Below are 21,277 nucleotides of genomic sequence, written 5' to 3' on the forward strand. Positions count from 1 at the left end.
TGCATCGTCCCCGCTAATAACGACTTATGCTTTTAATTTCAACGGTTCCTCGACTTTTGGTTGGAATGGAAGGATCATTCCCTTTGACTTTGAGTACAACAGCTCAACCCAACTTCAGTAATACACTTATTATTATAAAGAAAAAGCCAACATTTTAAAAAATAACTTAAAAATGGAAACGTTCTGACCACTGGTTTATAGGTTGATGGTCTGATAATTCGGTTCAAATGGATGATCAGTTCTGACAAACAAATTAAAAAATAAAAAAATAATTAAAAATAAAAAATGGTTAAAAATTATTGAACAGGTCAATGGATCGATGGTTCAACCACCCAGGTCAATGAATTATTGACTTTTTTAACAGTTTTTATCCAAAAACTGAATTTAGGATAACTAATTGCCTGAATGATTCTCGGGCCAAATAGTCCAACTGTCTGGGCTAATGGCAATTCAAAATCCTTGGAAAAAGAAATAAGGTCATTTTCAGTTCAGCCATTCAATTTGTTGTAGGGGGGCCATAAAAGCGTTACATGGAGGCAGCGTGAAAATGAGCTACACAAAACGGGTTACCTCAAAATTAAAAAACAAAAAAGAAAAAAGCTACACAAAATGGGGATAGCCCTCCCACCAACGGGTTATATACTACGGTCTGAAATTTCTTCCAAACTCCCGTCTCAGCTCAAGGTTTAGGATGACTACGGACACAGCAACGCTAAAAGAAAAAGTGATGAGAATTGGCAGTAATAATCTGATGATGGTTAGCTATCGGCCAATAGGGGTGTCAACGGTATTCGAAAATTTGATTTTAAATTTGAGATTTAACATAATCAAATCGAATTTGGATAATTCAAATATCTAATTGGTCGAATTCAGATATTCTATTCATACCGAATAGCTAATCAAATTCGAATTCGGATATGACCTGATTCAATTCATTAAATATCCGAATTCGACCAATTGTTTAATTCTTATATATAATATATAAAATTTTTAAATATTTTATATAATTTATATAGACAATAATTAAATTATATAAATAATTTATATACTTTATATACTTTATATAAATAAAATATTTATTTTATATATTTATTAATTACCTAAAATAATTAATTAATCAAATTAAAATTAAATCGAATATTTGAATATTTTATCGAATTTAAATTCAAATATTACTTTATCCGATTCCAATTTGATCCACTTACAGCCCAATCGGTCAACCGATTTCAGACCCTCGCCTGGGTCATCCCCTGTCTCTCTGGCGATTTTCATCTTGCAAATCTAACCTGCTAATCTCATCCAGTGCTTTCCAAACTGTCACTGCCATCAGAAACTTAATGCAGTTCGACCATCAACAAATACTACTAAAAATATAACATACAAAGTAACATCAAAGAAGACAATACATAATAAAAACAAAAGGCCTAAAAATTCAACATCTTATTGAACAGGATGTAAACACTTATATAATATTGACAATAGATAATAAAAACAAAAGATTGATTGAAGGACAAAAAATAAACTTAAATTCATGGAATAAATTGTAGAGAAAACAAAATTTAAAAATATTAATGTTTTTCTTTGCACCACAACAACCCAAATTTTGTATTATGCGCATTTTAAATGCATATGGCTTACGTAATTAGGAACCAAACCAAGGTCCCACAGTCAACCAAACCTTATTATATTCTGATTTATTTTTTAGCCTGGCCTAGCGTTTCCTTGGTTGGTTCTATAAATAGATGGGAAGTGGAATAAGTTAAATTCATTATTAATATTTTTTTTTAATCAAGAACTCATCATTCGTTTTTTGGGTCAGCGGTTCAACTATCCAGGTCAAATGGTTCTGATGATTTATATATTAAAGGCGAATGTTTATATGAGATTTGTGTTAATATGCAAACCTCATATAAGAAAGAAGAGATATTGGCTGAGAAAGCCAAGAAGCAGAAGGAGAAAAGAGAACTGTTGTCGGCTGAGAAAGAAAAAAAAAAGAAAGAAGAAGAAGGAAGGAGAAGAGGGAAGAAGAAGGAAGAGGAGGAGGATGATTGGATGCCCACCGGCGACGATAGTGGTGACGGCGACGGCGGGGCAGCGGCAACAGATGCAGATCTGAGATCTGAGTTCTCGGATGATCTCAGATCTGAGATCGATTTCTCTAAAACACCTATAGAAGAAAGTCTTCTTCTTCTTCTTCTTCTTCTTCTTCTTCTTCTCTTTGTGCTAGATCCTAGATCCGAGTTCTTGTCTGAGATTGTGTCTCAGATCTGAGTTGTCCTCTCTGCAACTTTATATTGCGAACCACTGGCCGGGTCAAATGAGTTGACGGTTTGGCCGCCTGGGTCAACAGTCATTTGACGAAGTCAACGGGTTAGGGGTGAAACGGAACCAGTTGTCCTGATGGTTTCCGGGCCAAACGGTCCGACCGTCCAGGTCAACGACAGTTCAAAACATTGGTTTGTAACAAAAATTTAAAGGGAGAGTGACAGTTCAGCCTAGGGTCAGAATTTGTAGGCCCAAAGTACAGTTGGGGTGGGTTGCCAGTTCCGAATTGATGCCAATTCACAGGCGGACATTGGTGTATAGAATAGGAGTTTTTGATATTTTGAATATTTATAACTTTGCAGTGGAAATCAGAAATCTGTATTGAACTTATCCGTACTCCAAAATTTAAATTCATAAAATAAATTATAGCGATAACAAAATTTAAAAATATTAATGTTTTTCTTTGCATCCACAACAACCCAAATTTTGTATTATGCGCATTTTAGATGCATATGGCTTACGAAATTAGGAACCAAACCAAGGTCCCACAGTCAATCAAACCTTATTATATTCTGATTTACTTTTGAGGCCGGCCTAGCGTTTCCTTAGATGGTTCTATAAATAGATGCAAAGTGGAGTAAGTTAAAGCCATCATTCCTTTGTCTCGGAGAGTAAGTGATTTTGGGAGGAGAGGAGGGCTTGTGGTATAAGTAAGTAGAATATCATTCTATCCTTTCACTTTTTTTTTTTTTTTCTTAGCCAGGTTATTTCATTTAAGCCCGTTTCATTTTCAGTATTGGAAATTTTATGCAATTGCTAGTAGTTATTAATTATGGTATAGTCGCAGAGCCGCCCTTGGCGGAGGATGATCTCATTGTTGGATCAGTCACATTTATAGATTGCTTGCACTAAAATTCAATAACATATATATGATCTAGTTATCTAACTTACGAATATGGACCTGAGACTAACCCTTGTTGGCCTTGATAATCGTCAATATATTTAGTAACTTTTCCCAATGGAGTCATGCTCTTTCCAGAATCATAGAATCTGGTCTTATTTTTAGTCACTCTACCGCTGTATTGCTCTTTCTTTGATTTCTTTCTTATTGATTTTATTATGTATATGAAGGGCCGTTTGATAACATGATATCTGAATTGAAAAGCTTATTATTTTGCCTTCAAGTGAACAAGTTTTTAAGGAAATTGTGAGTTCCTTAATGGATGAATTATGAAAATTTTATTATTTTATTCATTAAATGAGAAAGCAATGAGTCGTGCGGTCTTAGCCATTTCGGTAGTTATATGACTAGGGAAAGGGGTATTTCCCAAGGAAAAACTTGAGTTGTTGGGGGCCAACAACCTATGCTGTTGAGAGAATTTCTGGAAATGCCACATTACCATAGGAATGAATAAATTAGTAATTACATCTTAATTTATTTTGACTAAAAATTGAAGTATGGGCATGAATAGATGAACTGCCAAGAACGTGCCCAGCATAGAAACTATCTCAACAGCCTATGACCAATCGAGGACTGGCTCGTTGGTGTGTTAGCTGGGTTGTCCCAGCATTGGTGCGGAATCAAATCCCGCAACCAGTAATTTGGAAAAAAGAAAGAGGGGGGGGGGGGGGTAAAGGGGAAAAAGGCAGCCTATGCTGTTGGGTCCCAACAGCCAAAGTTAACCTGTTTCCCATTGGCCATGTTGACAACCAAGTGCTGACATGCCTCTACTCCAAACCAAAAAGCAATCATTTTGAGCCATGTTCTGGCACTACAGTTTGTGAGCAAATACGGCGTTCCTCTTGTGACAGTAAAGGTTTGTATCATTCGGTGGGACCGGATCTGGTAGGCAGAATATTGTAATCACGTTTAATAAACACCTGATAAATGTTCTGACAATAAAAGTGATTTTTAATCTTTTTCAAGGGTAGGGTAAGAGATAGGTGTCAAAAACTTTTCCAAGCGTTCAGTAAACATGCTTACAACATTGTGTCTACTTGATCCAAACTGTCATTTGGTAATGAGAACTAACCGATCTTTGAAACACAAGAATGGCTTATCTTAAAGAACATCTTAGTCGTATTGGGAATAACCAAGAAAGGATCTAGGCCCATCTACGAAGATCGAAAATAGGCTCAACTGGATTTCACCTCCGATTGGTTCAATATAATTGATGGAAGGAGTTAAGGTGTCCACCTCATAATAGAGTTTAGTAGGCTCAGTTGATAGGGTGACGATTCATAAGGATTAAACCATCCATATGATACTCTTGATACGGGTTGTATTATACCCATATCCATGGCCATGGATACAAGATACACCACAACTAGGTACATATCCCATGAATCGTGTTGGGTTGTATTGCACAATATTAGTGGATAAGGTCCGATAAGCATGTTGGTGCCTAGTTTAATGAGACTATATATAAATTGATCACTTTTTGATTGTTTTTGAACTTTAATAAAAATTAAAAATTATATTTTATAAAATGAAATAAATAATTTAATATTTAATTTTCTCCAAAAATTTAATAAGAACCAAAATTTATAAAAGGATATATTTTATCTATATTAAATGATTCATATATTTAAATCTATATATAAATTATATGTTAAAAATGAAAAATAGAATTGATATACATATAAATTATAAGTTAGAAACACATGGACACTTGATCTTATTTCCAATTTTCCATCGCATTTAAGTGGAAGTACTTTTTTTGGTTTCCGTCATGATTGTTTCAAAACTTCAGCCTAACAAAGAACAAGTTGAGAGCGGGGGAGGGAGAAGCAATTAATGACGCCTTGACGATTAGTGAGGGGTAATTTTGTACCTGGGTCAATAACGAAAGGGAGATTTTGTTGAATTCTTTAAAAATTTAGGGGAGATTTTTGTTAAAGTTACAGAGGCAGCTTTTATGATTGTCAGAAACTTCAAGGGAGACTTTTATAATTATCAGAAACTTCAGGGGAGGCTATTGTATTTTACACTAAATAAAATCGAAAAACTGAACTGGTCAACAACTAAAGTGATCAATCAATTAACTGATTAATTTCGATTCTATTTCAGTTTACAATTCTCAAAAAGGCTGTAGTACTGATTAGATTTGGAAAATATGCACATGATTTGATTTGTAACCTCTCACTGTGAGCACCCCTAGTTCCGCCTCTAGTTGGATGTGAGGTTCTTTAGTTTAATCCATCATGGCTGGTATGACCATTACTCATGATGAATCATGAAAATCTAGAAGTTCAAGTGATAGATCTTTCACCCCTTGATTTTTATAAGCTTCATTGTCAATTGAATTTATCTTCTGCTATACTCCATTGAAATTGATCCTCAAGTTTATATATACTATTAATTAAGCACATGCGTTACACGTGAGAAAATTTTCTTCATATTAATTACTTGAATTTTAGATATATCATAATTAAGATAGAAATTGAAAATTAACAATATGATTAAAAATAAACTTAAATATTTATTATTCAATTCTGACATCATGGGTTTCTTTGAAAAGTTGGATCACTGACCCACCATCTAGATAAGAAAATAGTTTTGCTTTTAGATTAATTTTAAATTAGGGAAAATTATACTCGAAGCTAGCAATACATTTAAAATTAGACTACAAGTTGGTCTATAAACAAACAAAACTCTGACAACCGACTCTACATTTCAAATTATGAAAATCCTCGCCATATCGTCAGAGGCTTATGTGGTCGTTGCCAACATGGGACTCTTAATCCATGTTGGACACAACAAAAAGCTTATACTAAAATTTCCCTTTAAAGTTGGGTGATTGGAAAAATAAAAAAAAGGGTTTTTAGTTTCTCTCTCTCTCTCTCTCTCTCTCTCTCTCTCTTTCAATCTCCCTCACACTCTCACTCATAGTCATCTTTATCTACTCAACGACTATGTGATTTTAAAATAAATAAAATTGGTTTTTATTTTTGTATTTACGTTTTCTATATCAATTTCTCTCATTCTCTCTCTCTACCTATTGTTCTCTCTCAATCTTTTTCATTCTCTTTCTCGGTCGATCTCTCATTCTCCCTTAATTTCTATCGTTTTCCCTTAGTTTCTTTCCTACTCCCTCTCTCAATTTTTTTTAATTTTCTTACACACTTATATGGTATTAATCAGATTGTATAAAAGAACATGAGACCAACTTGGTATGGTTCAAAAATTATTACACCAATTTGATAAAAATTCACAAGAAGCTTTTGACTATGAAATTTACACCAACTGGAGAACGATAGAGATTGAGGGAGAAGGAGATATTGACCGAAAGGGAGAGTGGGGGAGAAGAATGAGAAAGATTGAGGGAGAACAATAGAGAAAGAGAGAGGGAAGGAGGGAGAGAGAGGTTTTGATTTGGCTACAGACTGAACTTGAGAGATTGGGAGAGGCAGAGGGAGCGGGAGATCGAGAGATGACTGTGAGAGTGAGAGAGAAGGGAGGGAGATTGAGAGACAGAGGGAGTGGGAGAGAAATTAAAAACCTATTTCCGGTATATATATATATTTTTTCTATGTCCAACATGGACTAAGAGTCCCATGTTGGCAATTGCCACATAAGCCTCTGATGACATGGTGGGGTTTTTATAATTTGAAATGTAGAGCCGATTGTCAGAGTTTTGTTGGTTTCTAAACCAACATGCAACCTAATTTTAAATGTACAATCGAATTTACTATAATTTTCCCTTTAAATTATATATTTTATTTACATTATATAAAATATTCTTTACTTATCACACTTAATTTTTGTTTGTCTATAGTTTCATTTGACTCAAACCACTACCCTACAATCTAAAAATAAAAATTGTTTGATTTCTAGGTTGACATTAAATTTTGTATTACATTTCCATCATTGATAGACTTATTTCTTATGTATAAAACTTATTTTTGTTCAATATAATGAATGCACAATATTAGAGATGTACCCAATATTTTATTTTTTATAAATATATAACCTTAGATATGTGCCCAAAATTTTCTCTCTCTCTCTCTCTCTTTTTTTTTGTGATTCTTTATATCTTTTATCATTAAAAACTTTATTGACTATGACATCATTTTATTTCTAGGTAGATTTTGAATTTGGCATTCTATTTTCATCATTAATAAAAATACTTCTTACATTTCATAGTTATTTATTTTAATTTTTTATTATTTAATTATGGAATTATTTATTAATCCATATGACACAAAATGGTTGAATTGCTTACCCATCACTGGAAGGGAAGAAAATGTCTTTGTTTTCAAATTACTTTTCAAAATATTTGTTTTACACTACTAAAATTAATATTGTGGGTTTAATTTTAAGAATTTAATGATGAAAAAAAAAATCTTAAATATAGGATTTAATGAGAGAGAATAGGGAAATATTTTTATTTCTAATTGGTTTTAAACTTTACATTCCATTTCTATCATTAATAAAAACATTTATTATTTATCATACTTATTATTGTTTAATATGTATGTTAAAAATGTTCATAATTTTTTAATTTCTATTTTTTTATTTTATCTATTTTTTAATTTTATTATTTAATCGTGGCAACATGGATTAACCCATTTGATCCAAAATGATTTAATTTCTTACCACTACCTAGATAAAAACACTATTTTTGCTAGGTAGATTTCAAAAGTATAAGCTTTTATGTTATTAGAATTATTAATTTATTAAGTATGGATTTAATTAATAGAACTTAATGATGAAAAGAAACAAAAATGACTTAAATATATGATTTAATGAACATGAATGCAAGTTAATAACTTAAAGGTTGGATTTAATGAGAGAGAATTGAATGCATTTAATATTTTTAAATTATCTCTTTTCAACTCATTTAATATCAAGAACTGATTACCCTATTTGCCCTCAGTTTTTTATCTATAAATATAAATATAAAAGGGTAAATTTTGTCCTTCAAAAATTCCAAAAATATTCTTGAGGCCATTCGTGCTTTTTAAAGTAGTATAGATATAGATTAGGAGGATGATATTAATAATAGAGGACTAGACATGTTTCCTTAGCAGGATGACTAGTGAAAGCATAATGTCACGGACCTGGACTCCTCTAGCATCTTGTGCGATATTTGGGCAGAAGTCCATCGCTCCATGAGTTAGCCTTTCCTACTTAGAGCACTCTCCTGTCTCTTGAGACCAAGTAGCTTATCAACTTGTCCCTCACACTAAGGCACACACATAGGCAACAAAGGCACAAAGCACACATGGAAAGAGAGATGAACTCAAAGAAACTCTTTGTATTGCTCAAGAGAGGGATACAACACTTGATTGCTTGGTTGAATGCAAATGAGGAAGTGATATTCTTTTATAGGCACTTCCACTTCCTTAAAGGATTTTTCTAGAACTATGTACACTTGGCATGATGTAGAAGCACCTATAGAACATTCTACCTTCTACACTCTTCTAGGGGATGCCTTCTCTATAAGATACAAGAACACTCTAGAGGAAGTCTAGATTGCTCCCAACCCCTCTAGGTTGTTTCACATAAACCCGGATTATTCTACAAGGTTCTAGAGAGTTCCACCAACATCTAGTCCCTTCTAGGCACATGGAAAATACTCTACAACACCCCCAAACGTTCCAAAACACCCTTGAAACATACAGAATTGGTTAGAAGCCTCAAGAAACATCTAGAAAACCTCTAGCCCAGCAACCCATTGTGTCACCCTGTGACATTCTCCTCCACCTGATTATGTGACGCCCTTGTTGCACTCAATTGGTTTGTGCATCCCATTGCTCGATCAACTCCTCGTGGCCGGTTGCAATAAACCCGTATGCTCGTACATATGATGCTTCTGATGCAAGCAACCCTTTCCACTTGACCGCATACTCCACCCATGGAGTTATCCCATGAAAAGTAGTCATGGTCTCAGTGATAATCTCCTCAAGTTCCCTGCCCTTTGGATATGTGGCCTTCATAACTGCTATAGCCGCCCATCTGCTCCAATCTTGATCAGTTGCCTGGCCCTTGCAAGTGTTCTTATCTCAGCCTTTGCCTTGGCTTGTTCTTGCATACATGACTTTGTCCTTGCCTAGGTCCTGCTTGCCGTGTTGGGTTGCCCTTAGTTGCTTGTCCACCCCTGGACTAGGTTGACCCCCAGGGCCTTGCCCCACGCCCAATTGTAGGGCTGATAACTTTTGTTACACATGTCCCATCCACTATATGGACCATGCATGGGGCCCTTGCCTCCATGATGCACAACACCCGCACATAAGGTATGGGCATAGCCAGCACATTGTTGAAGAATCCCATACCTAATATCGTTGGATAGTCATCCATTGGCATTATAATCATATCTTTGGCACCTTGCCAGTTCCCTAGCTAGATGCTCACCCCCTGAGCAATGCCCTCAATCTCACGTGCTTGGGAATTAACTGCCTTGGTCATGCCCGTGCTTTTTGTGACCTCTAAGCCCAAGTGCTTTGTCTCCCTAGTTGAGACAAAGTTGTGAGTTACCCTTGTGTCGATCATGGCTTGGGTCTTCTCACCATTGATCAACACCTCCACATACATCAGCCTTGACCTGGCCGTAGTCTTGGCTGCCCCCTTATCCAGCTCCTCTAGCTTCTTAACGCTGCAAAGTAACTATAGTGACCCAATCTTGGTCTCTTCATGGCCATCTTCCTGCTCTCCCTCCTTGGCTATAAGGGAATTGAAGATCTACTTCTTGGGGAAATCCCTAATTATGTGTGCTCCATCACAGAGGAAGCATTTGAGTGGCTTCTTCTCTAGGCCCTTAACTTTGTCTCTCCAACTGCCACCCTTTTCATCCTTCTGGCCTTGAGAGAACTAGGCTTAAACGATTCTTCTTTGGCATAGGCCTTATCTCCCCCACCTTTACCCTGATTCGGTTTGGTGGGTTGGTCTTTGGTCTCCTTCTCGTACTCAGTTAGTTGCTTAGAAACGGCCATGGCACTAGCCAAGTCTTGAACGCCACAGCGCCTTAACTCTTGCTCTACCCATAGTTGTAGGCTTTCCATAAAGTGGAACAAGAAGTCCTTGTCTATCATGTCAGATACTTCCAACGTGAGTGTGGAGAATGCTTTCATGTAGTCCCTTAAGGTACCCATATGCTTGAGGTACCTAAGGTTCTTCCTAGCAAGGTACTCAACATTCTCCAGGTAGAATTGCTTCTTGATTTCCCTTTTAAAGTCTTCATAGGTATTTATGGTGCATGTGCCACATTCAACATCCATGCACTACCTACACCACCACAACATGGTAGTGTCTAGTAAGTACATAGCTGTAGTACATACCTTTGACCTCTCATCCTCAAGGCCAACTGCCTCAAAGTATTGCTCTATTTGCCATAGGAAGTTGTCTAGCTCGCGTGCATCTCGCGTTCCCTTGAATGGCTTAGGTTCAGGGGTCTTCTCCTTCACCACCTCATGAGCTAGGGCAGATAGTCCTCCAATAGCCATAGCCCTCTTCCATAAGAAATGATCTGCCTACATCTCCTCCATCTTGGCTTGATGCTCGACAATAGTCTGCTGTATGGCCTCCATTTAGCATTGATACTCATTGCGCAAGGCCTCAATGGCCCTAATAATAGTGCCATTCATGACCTCCTCGAACCTGGATAAATCTTTCTCAAAGAAGTCCAGGCCGCCATTAAGCTTCTTAATCTTCTCTTGGGCTTCACCAAGAGTCATCTCCACCTTGGTTAGCCGTTGGTCCAAGCTAGCAACCTTGTCCAAGGATGCCTCCCTGTTCCTATTACCATTCTTGCTCTTCTTTCTTGGCTCCATCTTGGTCACATTAATCCTTGTGGCATCCTCCACTTCAAAGGCAATGTCCTTTCCGTCCTTAGCCATGTGTTTAGTGTTGATGAGGCTCTGATACCACTCGTCACAGACTTAGATTCCTCTAGCGTTTCGTGCGGCACTTGGGCAATAGTCCGTCGCTCCACAAGTCAGCGAGGGATGGCAATTTCCCTTGTAAAATTGGGGCCCCATCCCGTTCGGGGTGGGTTTTCCCCAACCCTAAACAAGGACGAGGCGGGGACGAGGAAAATGATTTTTCCCCGAATCGGGTACGGGGCGGGGATGGATTTTGTATATAATTTCCCGAACCCGAAGGTAAATTAGTAAAATATCTCTAGGTTTAATATTGATATTTAAAATATCTCTAAGTTTCTCCTAAATCCTTAAAATACCAGGATTCCATAATTTTATTTTTGAATTATCCCTAAAGTATTATTATAATTCAATTCTAAAATATCCCAAAATTCCTATATCCTATGTATAAATTGTCCATAAATAGATAATTTTTAAGTAACCGCCTTGGAGCAGGGAAAATTCGGGGATTCCCTATCCTTGATGGGGAATGGGTGCCCCGCCCTGAACTTGTCCTGCCACCGGGGACGGGCGGGTACGGGGCAAGGTATCTTGACTTCGGGCAGGGACAGGGAAGGGGTGCCCTGCCCCAAACCTATCCCGTTGCCATTCCTAAAGTTAGCGTTCCCTATGTAGAGCACTCTCTTGGCTCTTGAGACCAAATAACTTACCAACTCGTCCCTTACACTAATATACACAGTTAGGTAAAAAAGGCACAAAGCATACAAGGAAAGAGATGGAGAAATCAGATACGACACTTGATTGTTTGGTTGAATGCAAATGAAGAAGGGGGTCCCCTTTTATAGGCACTTCCACTTCCTTAAAGGATTGCTCTAGAACTATGTATATTTGGCATCATTTAGAAGTACCTCTAGAACATTCTACCTTCTACACTCTTTTAGGAAATGTCTTCTTCATAAGATACAAGAACACTTTAGAGAAAGTCTAGATTGCTCCCAACCCCTCAATGTTGTTCCACACAAACCCGGATTGTTCCACAAGATTCTAAAGAGTTCCACTAATATGTAGACCCTTTTAGACGCATGAAAAACACTCCAGAACACCCTAAAAACATGCAGAATTGAATAGAAACCTCAATAAATATTTAGAAAACCTCTAACTCAACAACCCATTGTATCACCCCGTGACAATAAGGTGGAATGATGTAAGATTCACTAAAATCGAGTCCGCTCATGGATCCATAAATGCCGAATAACCATGATTTTTCTTTTCTTTTTTTCACTAGGCCCTGCATGATGGAGTGAAACTAGTTCTAGTTAATTACCAATAAGGCAATATCAAAGTCTGTCCATTCATTAATTGGCGTCATTGGCTATTTATTACCATTCAAATGGTCAAATTTGGGTATTTCGATAATTTTCTCACTTCCATTTCCATTTGCTAGGACACTATAGTCTGTCCGTTAAGGAGTTCACTTATTACTAAAAAGAAAAGGCAATAAGGGCATTTTCAGTTCAGCCACTTCATTTGTTATTATTTTTTATTGTTAGATTAGAAATAGAAAATGAGCTACACAAAAGGTGGGTAGCACCTCCCCACCATAGGTTAATTACTACGGTCTGAAATTTCTTCCAAACTCCCCTTTCAGCTCAAGGCTTATAGATGGCATCGGACGCAGCAGCAACAAAAGAAAATTTGACGAGAATTGCCGGTAATAATCCGGTAAGTTTTGGTAGTTGTCGGCCTTCCGATTTCAGACCCAACGACCCCATCCCCGTCGATTTCAGTTTCAACCGCCCCACCACCCCGCCCCCCACAAATTCACTTTTTAGCGAGCCACGAAAACGAAAGCCTTCCCCGCCCCCCACAAATTCAATTTTTAGCGAGCCACAAAAAAGAAACCCTTCCCCGCCCCCCACAACCTCACTTTTTAGCGAGCCACGAAAACGAGAGCCTTCTGAAAGAATTATAGATGTTGACACATTGAGACGGTCCATCGAAAAACGGCTCCGGGACAGATCTCCATCGTCTTCGAGATGTTGCATCTACAGAATTCCCACCGAACTTCGCAAGCATAATGACACTTGTTACGTGCCTAGTACAGTCTCAATCGGCCCTTTTCACCATGGCAAAGAGCACCTCCGAGATGGAACCACTTAAATTCTGGTATTTGAATCAGCTCCTCCATCGGCAGAAGACTCTTGGTCGAGACGGAACTCTGGGGCAACTCATAAATGCCATAGGGGTGTTGATGGTCGATGCTCAGGATTGTTACCAAGGACCAATTGGTGGTAGTGATGAACTTTTCATAGAAATTATGATAGTTGATGGCTGTTTCATTATCGAGTTGTTCCGTAAATTTGATGGAAAACTAGTTCAACGAGACGACACCGACCCCGTATTTAATTTGTCATTCATGATCACCCATCTGACTGGAGATTTGCTTTTGCTTGAGAACCAACTTCCTTGGTCTGTTCTCGAGATCTTGTTCTTGCTAACCATGGTTCCTGGAGAAGAAACCACTTCCCTTTCTGGTCTTGCCCTCCAATTCTTTGGGAGCATGATGCTCTTGTCAAAAAAACCTGTGGCACAGAGTAGTACACTCAAAAACATGCATTTACTTGGCTTCATACGCAACACTTTGATTTCCCAGTTTAAGTTCGAGGAAGGAGCAGATTACAGTGAATGGGATCCAATTCCATGTGCAACCAGTCTTGTAGACGCTGGAGTGAAGCTAAGGTTGGGCAATGCTGACAACATTTTAAACGTAAAGTTCGACAATGGTATATTGGAAATTCCGCCAGTGTTGATTCAGGAGAACGCAGAGTCGCTATTTCGAAACCTTATTGCTCTCGAGCAGTGCGACAAAATTTTTACCGATCAAATCATCACATCTTACGCTATACTCCTGGATTACCTCATCAACACCAGCAAGGATGTGGATTTTCTCCATCGGAAAGAAATTCTACAAAATGTCTTGGGCGCTCAAGACATTGCTTCTTTCTTCCACAAGCTTTTCAATGATACCTTTATCTGGAATTTCTATTATAAAGGTCTTTCACAACAAGTGAATGCATATTGTCGAAGGCGTTGGCCAAGGTGGAAAGTAAGCTTGAAGCGTAATTATCTCAACACTCCATGGGCCATCCTTTCGATCGTTGCTGCTGTTGTGCTGCTCATACTCACCTTCTTACAGACCTTGTATACCATCGTTAATTAATGGGCAAATTTCTTAAACTATCCTACTGTTTAGCTAATTAATTACCTCTTCCTCTCTCTCTCATGTAAAGTGTCAAAATAATTGGCCAGGTAGATGGGCTCATCTAGTTGGTCAAGCAAATCAGTTGGTTATTTGGTGATGCGAGTCTATGTGTGTGCATTGTAACCTTATGAATTTAGAATTCTCTTCTACGCACAAGAAGTATCATATTATAATTCTTAATAAAAGTTTGCATTTCGAATTTGGACAACAACGAATCTGTACAGGGCCTTTTAAAAACATTGTCATCTAACCAACTAACTGTTTCACTTAGCGTTTCTTTGGCATCGATGCCATTGTTCCAGAAAACGGTGATACATTAGTGTTACGTTGGAAAAATCGGCGTTTTAGGAAACATTTGTTTTTTTGGAACTGTTTTTTCATAAAAAACGGTGTTCTAAGCCATACCTTAGAAATAAAGGTGTGGTTTGGAGCAACTGGAGTTTGGTGTTTTCGCATATAGTAGCTCATTGCTATCAACAAGGACTTAATGTGGCAGTGACATGGACCTCCTATGATAGGTATCAGTGCTGAAAAATGACATGGAGCACTGGTACCAAACAGAAAGTGTTGCTGCTGCTGCTCCAGGAAACATACTACTTGACAGCAACACTTCCAAATAGAAAAAAAAAACACCATTTTCTTAGAAAACAGTGTTTCTAATCCACAAATCAGCAGTATTGTTTTCTGAGAAAACAGAAAGTGTTGCTGAGAAAACAGTGCTGTATCTGCAGAATTAATGCCAAACATATACTTAATTGATGGCAGCATGCATCAAGCAATGAATCCACTCTTACCCGACGTTTAAATTAACAGAGGTGCTTTAATTTCCAATCACAAAAGAACAAGACAGAACAACTTTAATTCCCTGTTTTGTTAAAAAAGGGATTATAGGGAGTTACCATGTATTTTTCGGGTAGTTGAATTTAAAAGATCAGTTTGGAAAGAGTGAAAAATACAAATTTATTTAAGGCAAAACCTTGTATATAGTCTAAACCTTGTATATATTTGTAATTACACTCTTCCCAAATTGAGCCGAACCTTGTATATAGTCTACACTCAACTTTTATTTGTGAGGTGAGGGTGGATTCGAGTCGGGATAAGCCGAATACTTAGTTATTTGAACTCAGCTCGTTGAAATAGTGTTAGGCACGAGTTTGATTCGAGTTAGAGATTTGAGTTCAAGATCGGCTCAATTCAAAGCTTACAAGTTAGAATTCGGCTGGCTCAAGTTTGATTGCAAGCCAAGTTTTTTTCTAAAAAATAAAAATTATACATATAAAAATATTTTTCTATTTTACATACAAAAAATTAAGAATTAAAAAACTGTTTATTGTTATACATAAAAAATAAAAATATTATTATATATAATAAAAAATATTTATTATATATATTTATATATATATATATTTATATATATATATATGTATATATGTCTATATATAATAAAAGATTGTTTATTTATTAATCTAGACTCGATTAAGCTCAAGAACCTCACGAGCTGAATTTCATTGGACTCAAGCTCGACTCGATTAACAAATGAACTTATATATCAAGCTCGAACTCATTTCGAAGCTCTATTTAAATTCAACTGAACCAGCTTGAATAGTTCGGCTCGTGGCCACCCCTAAGTGTGACATACCTTTAGTAAACAATTCATAATAATTGAAAAGAGAAAAAATAAAGAAAAAAATCATGGTAGAGACCCTTCTCTTCCAATCTCCCTCCACTTACACAAGTAAACTTCTCTCTTTCCCGGTCTAGAGCCTAGCTTACACAGGTGACCAGATCAGTGACACCACCAATTTGGAATCTGTTCCTCACACATGCCTCACAGGCACATCCCCATGTATCCGAAACATCTCCCATAAATAATAACGTACCTCAGATGTGAGGTACGTTAAGTGAGGAGCAGATCGGGTCTTGACACCACCTACCCATGGATTTTCAGGTTTGATTTTTCTTTTAAAACCTACAAACCTAAGTTTTCTTTATTTCTATATACAGACATACTCAACTGGTAAACAAGACATTAGTTTGAAACCACTAATCAGCCCAGAATTTTTTTTTCTCTTTGTTTCTATATATGGGCCAAGGGGTGCTTAGCTCATCAAGGATACCTTTTTTTTCTGGCAAAATGAAGAAATCACCAATAAAAGTATACATAATCAGCCCCCTTATTCCAGGTTTAGTGTTGGCCTCTGTCATCTGGGTAACAATCAGGTCGTTCTCAAATAGAGAGAGAGAGAGAGTGATTCTTTGCTGGTTTAGTGTTGTCCTCTGTTTTCTGGGTGACAATCAGCTCATCACTACGGCAAGAGTATCTTTTTTAAGGTGATAATTATCATTTAATTAAAATCTTGATGCATGGCTACGTTCTTAGTCATAGAATTAGAGATGCAATTAACAGTTTGCCATCAGGGGTTAGAGAGGGTTTAGGGGGTGGGGGATGGACTACCCCCCTCAAAAAAAAAAAAAAAAGGAACTGTTTATGAATATATAGGAAGCTACCAAAAGATAACTGTTCATAAGTAGGAAATTATTATCCATGACAAAAGAAAAGGATTATCCAACCTCATGTTCTTGCTTCGGGTTTCATGCACCATTGATGATGTCAGTTGTATTTGGACAGCCGAAAATCTTTTAATTAAAAGGTCCATACGAAATGCTAATTAAAGATAAGATCGTTGAAAAAAGAAGCTCTAATAATGCTGGTTCTGGCTTTGGCTTATGTCATTTCATTAACTGTGCATAAATCCCAACACAAGAACAAGAAATTTGACTTCTAAGAAGCTTACACCACAAGTAATTCTTTTAATATCAACTTTTCTCTAATATATAAACTTTTTTTCAAAATAACTTTTTAATTAATCTATCAATCAACCCGCCCTGATGTGTTTGCCATGATCCTAGCAACTATGGTTAAAGTTGTTGGATTGGGGAAGTAAAGTGGTAAAGCATTGATGGCTAAAGGATTCAGTCCATTATCTCTTAAATATCCTTAATATATTTTAAGTATTCTCTTTCCTTTTCCTCCCCAAATCTTTTAATTTATTTTTGACGCCCAAAGAAGCCATTATTGGCGCACTGGGTAAGGAAGTCCACCTGGGGTTAGAATAAAGGAATAGATGTCAATATCACAACAGCCTGATTGAGAAAATGATAACCTAAGTGGTTCCAATATCAGTAAAACCCTAAGAATACACATATCTAGAATGATATACATAGGCGGCTAAAATTGTTTGATATTGCTACTTTCCAACCCTGAGATTGAAAGGGTCCATTTGTTAGTCAATATCCCTTGACCTTTTTGATTTTCTTTATTACTTCTATAAAAATGAAAAAAAAAAATTAAATGCGGAGATGGATGCAGTTGGATCCTTTTATCAGAAATGCTGCTTAGATTCACATAGCTTATTACAAACTCCATAACCAATATAGTGTTGGTCCCAAACTATGTTGCTGCTGCTTTGTTCTCTAGTATTTCCTCCCTTGATCCTAGTTCTCTTACTTAAAATCCGTGCAAGTACAAGAAATGGGGTTCTTCCACCTGGTCCCCCAAGGTTCCCCATCATTGGAAACTTGCACCAACTCAGCAATTCCACTCTTCATTGCACCCTGCAACAACTATCAAGAAGATATGGTCCGCTGGTGTATTTGCAGCTGGGTGGAGTACCAGCAGTGGTGGTTTCTTCAGCAGAAATGGCCAAGGAGATCTTAAAAATTCTTGACCTTGAGTCCTCTGGTAGGCCTTTTCATGCTAATGTGTACAAAGTAACTTACAAGAAATCAGACATGGTTTTTTCATCCTATGGTGAGTACTGGAGAGAGAGAAGGAAGATTTGCATTATTGCTCTCTTCTGCACCAAGAGCGTGCAATCCTTTCGATTCATAAGGGAGGATGAGATTTCCATATTGCTTAAGTCAATTTCCAAATTTGCTTCTGCTTCAAATCCAGTTAATCTGAGTGAAATGATATTTTCTACTGCAAACAACATAATTTGTAGGATTGCTTTCGGTAAGAGTTTTCCTCATGAATCAAGTGAAGGAAGTGCTTTCTATGAAATGCTCGATGAGCGTCATGCTTTGGCAGGTAGATTTGCCTTTGCTAATTATTTTCCATCTGTGGGTTGGATGCTTGATGCTCTGACTGGATTAAATGCAAAGCTTGAGAGAGACTTCCAACGATTTGACTCATTCCACAAACAAATCATCGAAGATCACCTTGATCCCAAGAGGACAAAGCCTGAGAAAGAAGATATTGTCGATACTCTGCTTCGGATGCAAAAGGATAAAACAAGCACAATTGACTTCACTCTAGACACTATCAAGGCAATTCTCATGGTAATTTTCTTTTTTCACAGTCCAAAATTTTTATATTTGGCTACTTTTGCTCCTAGATCTATCAGGATAAGTAGCTAATTAATTATCATTGACGGAGGGAATTTGCATTTGTAACTGTTTTGACTCACCTACAGGAGCTACGCAAATCAGTTTGGAAGTTTGGGACAAAACCATTTTGGGGATGTTTTCAAACTCATAACTTGCAAAAGTTTCATGGACATCATATATAGTTTATTTTTTCTTAGAAACCTTGATCTCTGGTAGACTTTGATATAGCCAAATTTCAATAATTTAAAGACTCCTGACATTGAGTTTGATTCGCCAAGGTAGTACAAAGACTCCACCACTAATTAAATGGCATCCTAAAAGAGCTCCACATTGTCTGTGATTTGTTATGGTATGTGAAGTTTAGGCGAGTATCCTTTGCTTTTGAAGTTTATCCTCTGTTTGTTTGTAGTGCAAATCTGAACTAGATACAAATTTAACTCCCAGTTCAGTTTTGCATCTATTTGTTTGTGAATTGTGACTATGATTGGCATATGTACATAGTACAAAGTTTTTACTTTTATACTTGTTGGCTGTGCAAATTCTGCATCTAAAAAACTGATGCAAAATTTGCATAATCTTCTCTCTCTCACACAAACTGGCGGGGATCACATTATTTAACTTCCAATTTTACTTTTCACAAACAAATAAGGCAAAGTCAAATCCGAAAAAAAAAAACAAGTAAACCAGAATTTACACTCAGCCCATTTGCATTCCCCTTCATTTAGCAAGTGCAAATGACTTACCCACTGCAAATAAACAGAGCCTAGGTTAGTTGTCACATGGCAAAAAAAGAAAAAAACTTTGCTTGTGAAGTTGTGAAGCTTAAAGAACCATTGATATAGCAAGGAGAAAAACCAAATAGAATATAAGTTTTATGAATTAGGAAACCTAAGCATTTAATTCAATGCAGGATATTTTGATCGCTGGAGCAGACACTACTACATCAACCTTGGTCTGGGCGATGACACTACTAGCTAAGAATCCTACAGTGATGAAGAAAGCACAGAACGAAGTAAGAAGCCTCATAGGAAATAAAGGAAAGATAACAGAGGACGATCTTCACCAATTCCATTACCTCAAGTGTGTCATAAAAGAGACGCTAAGACTACAACCTCCAGCTCCATTATTGGTTCCACGAGAAACTATGCAACACTGTACAATTGATGGGTACAACATTTCTTCTAAGACAGTAGTCATGGTGAATGCATGGGCTATAGGAAGAGATCCCCAATATTGGGAGAACCCAGAAGAATTCATACCAGAAAGGTTCACCAAAAGCTCTATCGATTTCAGAGGACAACACTTCGAGTTTATACCATTTGGGTCCGGTCGAAGAATTTGTCCAGGAATGCAACTTGGAGTGGTGATTGTGGAGCTTATACTTGCAAATCTTCTCTATTCATTTAACTGGGAACTGCCTGAGGGGATCAAGGAAGAAGATATTGACATGGAGGCGTTATTCGCTATTATAATGCACAAGAAAAATAATCTTCACCTTGTGGCAACAAAGTGTAATGATCATCACTAGTGATCATTCATTAGTTGTTGTTTATGATGGTGCTGCAGATCCATACATGGATCTATGATCTCTATCACAATAATGAAACAGAAAGTAAAGGTATTCAAGAATCAATATATGGAGCCCATATGTAGGATGAGTACATTAGTCCACTCCCATTTGACTGCAATTGGTGTTTTATGTAATAACTAAAAAAAGAGAGACTTGATGAGTACATTAGTGAGCATAACATATGTAATAATAATAATAATAATCATCATCATCAAATGAAGTTTATTAGAGGTATGTCTTAGATCTATTGTTCTTGCCTTGAGATTCATGCATCGATCATTTGATGGATCTTTAAGTGGAGATTAAATATCTTTCTTCTGTTTAGTTTTTATTTTCTTCTATTATGACATTACAGATTTAAAACTTCTATACAAAATTGCAAAGATAATAATAATGCAAAGATCAGATGGTTGAGGAAAGATTTTATCATTAATTCTAGTTTTTTATGTATATATGACTGGTGTTAGAGCATGTGTTATTCATGTTTGTAATTAAGTATTAACCATATATATATATATATATTATTTGTATTTAACTTTTATGTCAACAAAACTCAAAGCAAGTATCTGCCCAATATGGTACAAGTGTGAGAGCACTAGTGTGACATTAACTATGTTCCATTGTATATAGTAATGTGTATTTGGATGTAACTTAATTTTATGGTGAAACCAAGGTAAATATTCATTTTACACAGTACTAGTACTACTATTAGGATATATACTTGTACAAATAAAGGTAAAGATATAAGTTTATAATATGTTATCAAATTTAAGTTTTTATGACCACCAAAATCAAGACAAGTATCCACCTTATAATAATATAGATGTATATACATAGATATTTCCATAGGAGCAAGGTTCAAAGTATTGATACGATACATGTATTGGCAGTATTATATCGGTACTTAGAAACGGCCAAAACTCTTTTTTTTTTATTTTATTTTGTTTCAAATTTTGATTTTTTAGAAGTTA

The 21,277-nt window shown here is 36.6% G+C and overlaps 2 protein-coding genes across 2 annotated transcripts; both read left to right on the forward strand.

The window, feature by feature from the left end:
- The first annotated feature begins 2,914 nt into the window (after positions 1 to 2,914).
- On the forward strand, positions 2,915 to 14,558 carry LOC104608499 (UPF0481 protein At3g47200-like). Its single transcript, XM_019199635.2, has 2 exons — positions 2,915 to 2,975; positions 12,734 to 14,558. Exon 2 carries the CDS (start codon positions 13,163 to 13,165, stop codon positions 14,303 to 14,305), a length of 1,143 nt encoding a protein of 380 aa, XP_019055180.2. The 5' UTR covers positions 2,915 to 2,975; positions 12,734 to 13,162; the 3' UTR covers positions 14,306 to 14,558.
- A 3,114-nt stretch (positions 14,559 to 17,672) lies between these two features.
- Positions 17,673 to 20,532, forward strand: LOC104608500 (cytochrome P450 71AP13-like). Its single transcript, XM_010274514.3, has 2 exons — positions 17,673 to 18,688; positions 19,647 to 20,532. The coding sequence occupies exons 1-2, from the start codon at positions 17,801 to 17,803 to the stop codon at positions 20,262 to 20,264; spliced, it is 1,506 nt and encodes a 501-aa protein (XP_010272816.2). The 5' UTR covers positions 17,673 to 17,800; the 3' UTR covers positions 20,265 to 20,532.
- Positions 20,533 to 21,277: the final 745 nt, after the last annotated feature.

Source organism: Nelumbo nucifera, chromosome 5, assembly GCF_055504915.1.
Source record: "Nelumbo nucifera cultivar China Antique chromosome 5, China Antique-T2T, whole genome shotgun sequence".
In the NCBI taxonomy this organism is placed as follows: domain Eukaryota; kingdom Viridiplantae; phylum Streptophyta; class Magnoliopsida; order Proteales; family Nelumbonaceae; genus Nelumbo; species Nelumbo nucifera.

Coding starts and splice junctions, on each gene's coding strand:
- LOC104608499 (XM_019199635.2), top strand. CDS start 13,163: ATGACACTTGTTACGTGCCTAGTACAGTCTCAATCGGCCCTTTTCACC.
- LOC104608500 (XM_010274514.3), top strand. CDS start 17,801: ATGTTGCTGCTGCTTTGTTCTCTAGTATTTCCTCCCTTGATCCTAGTT. Junction 18,689..19,646: donor CTATCAAGGCAATTCTCATG/GTAATTTTCTTT, acceptor AATTCAATGCAG/GATATTTTGATCGCTGGAGC.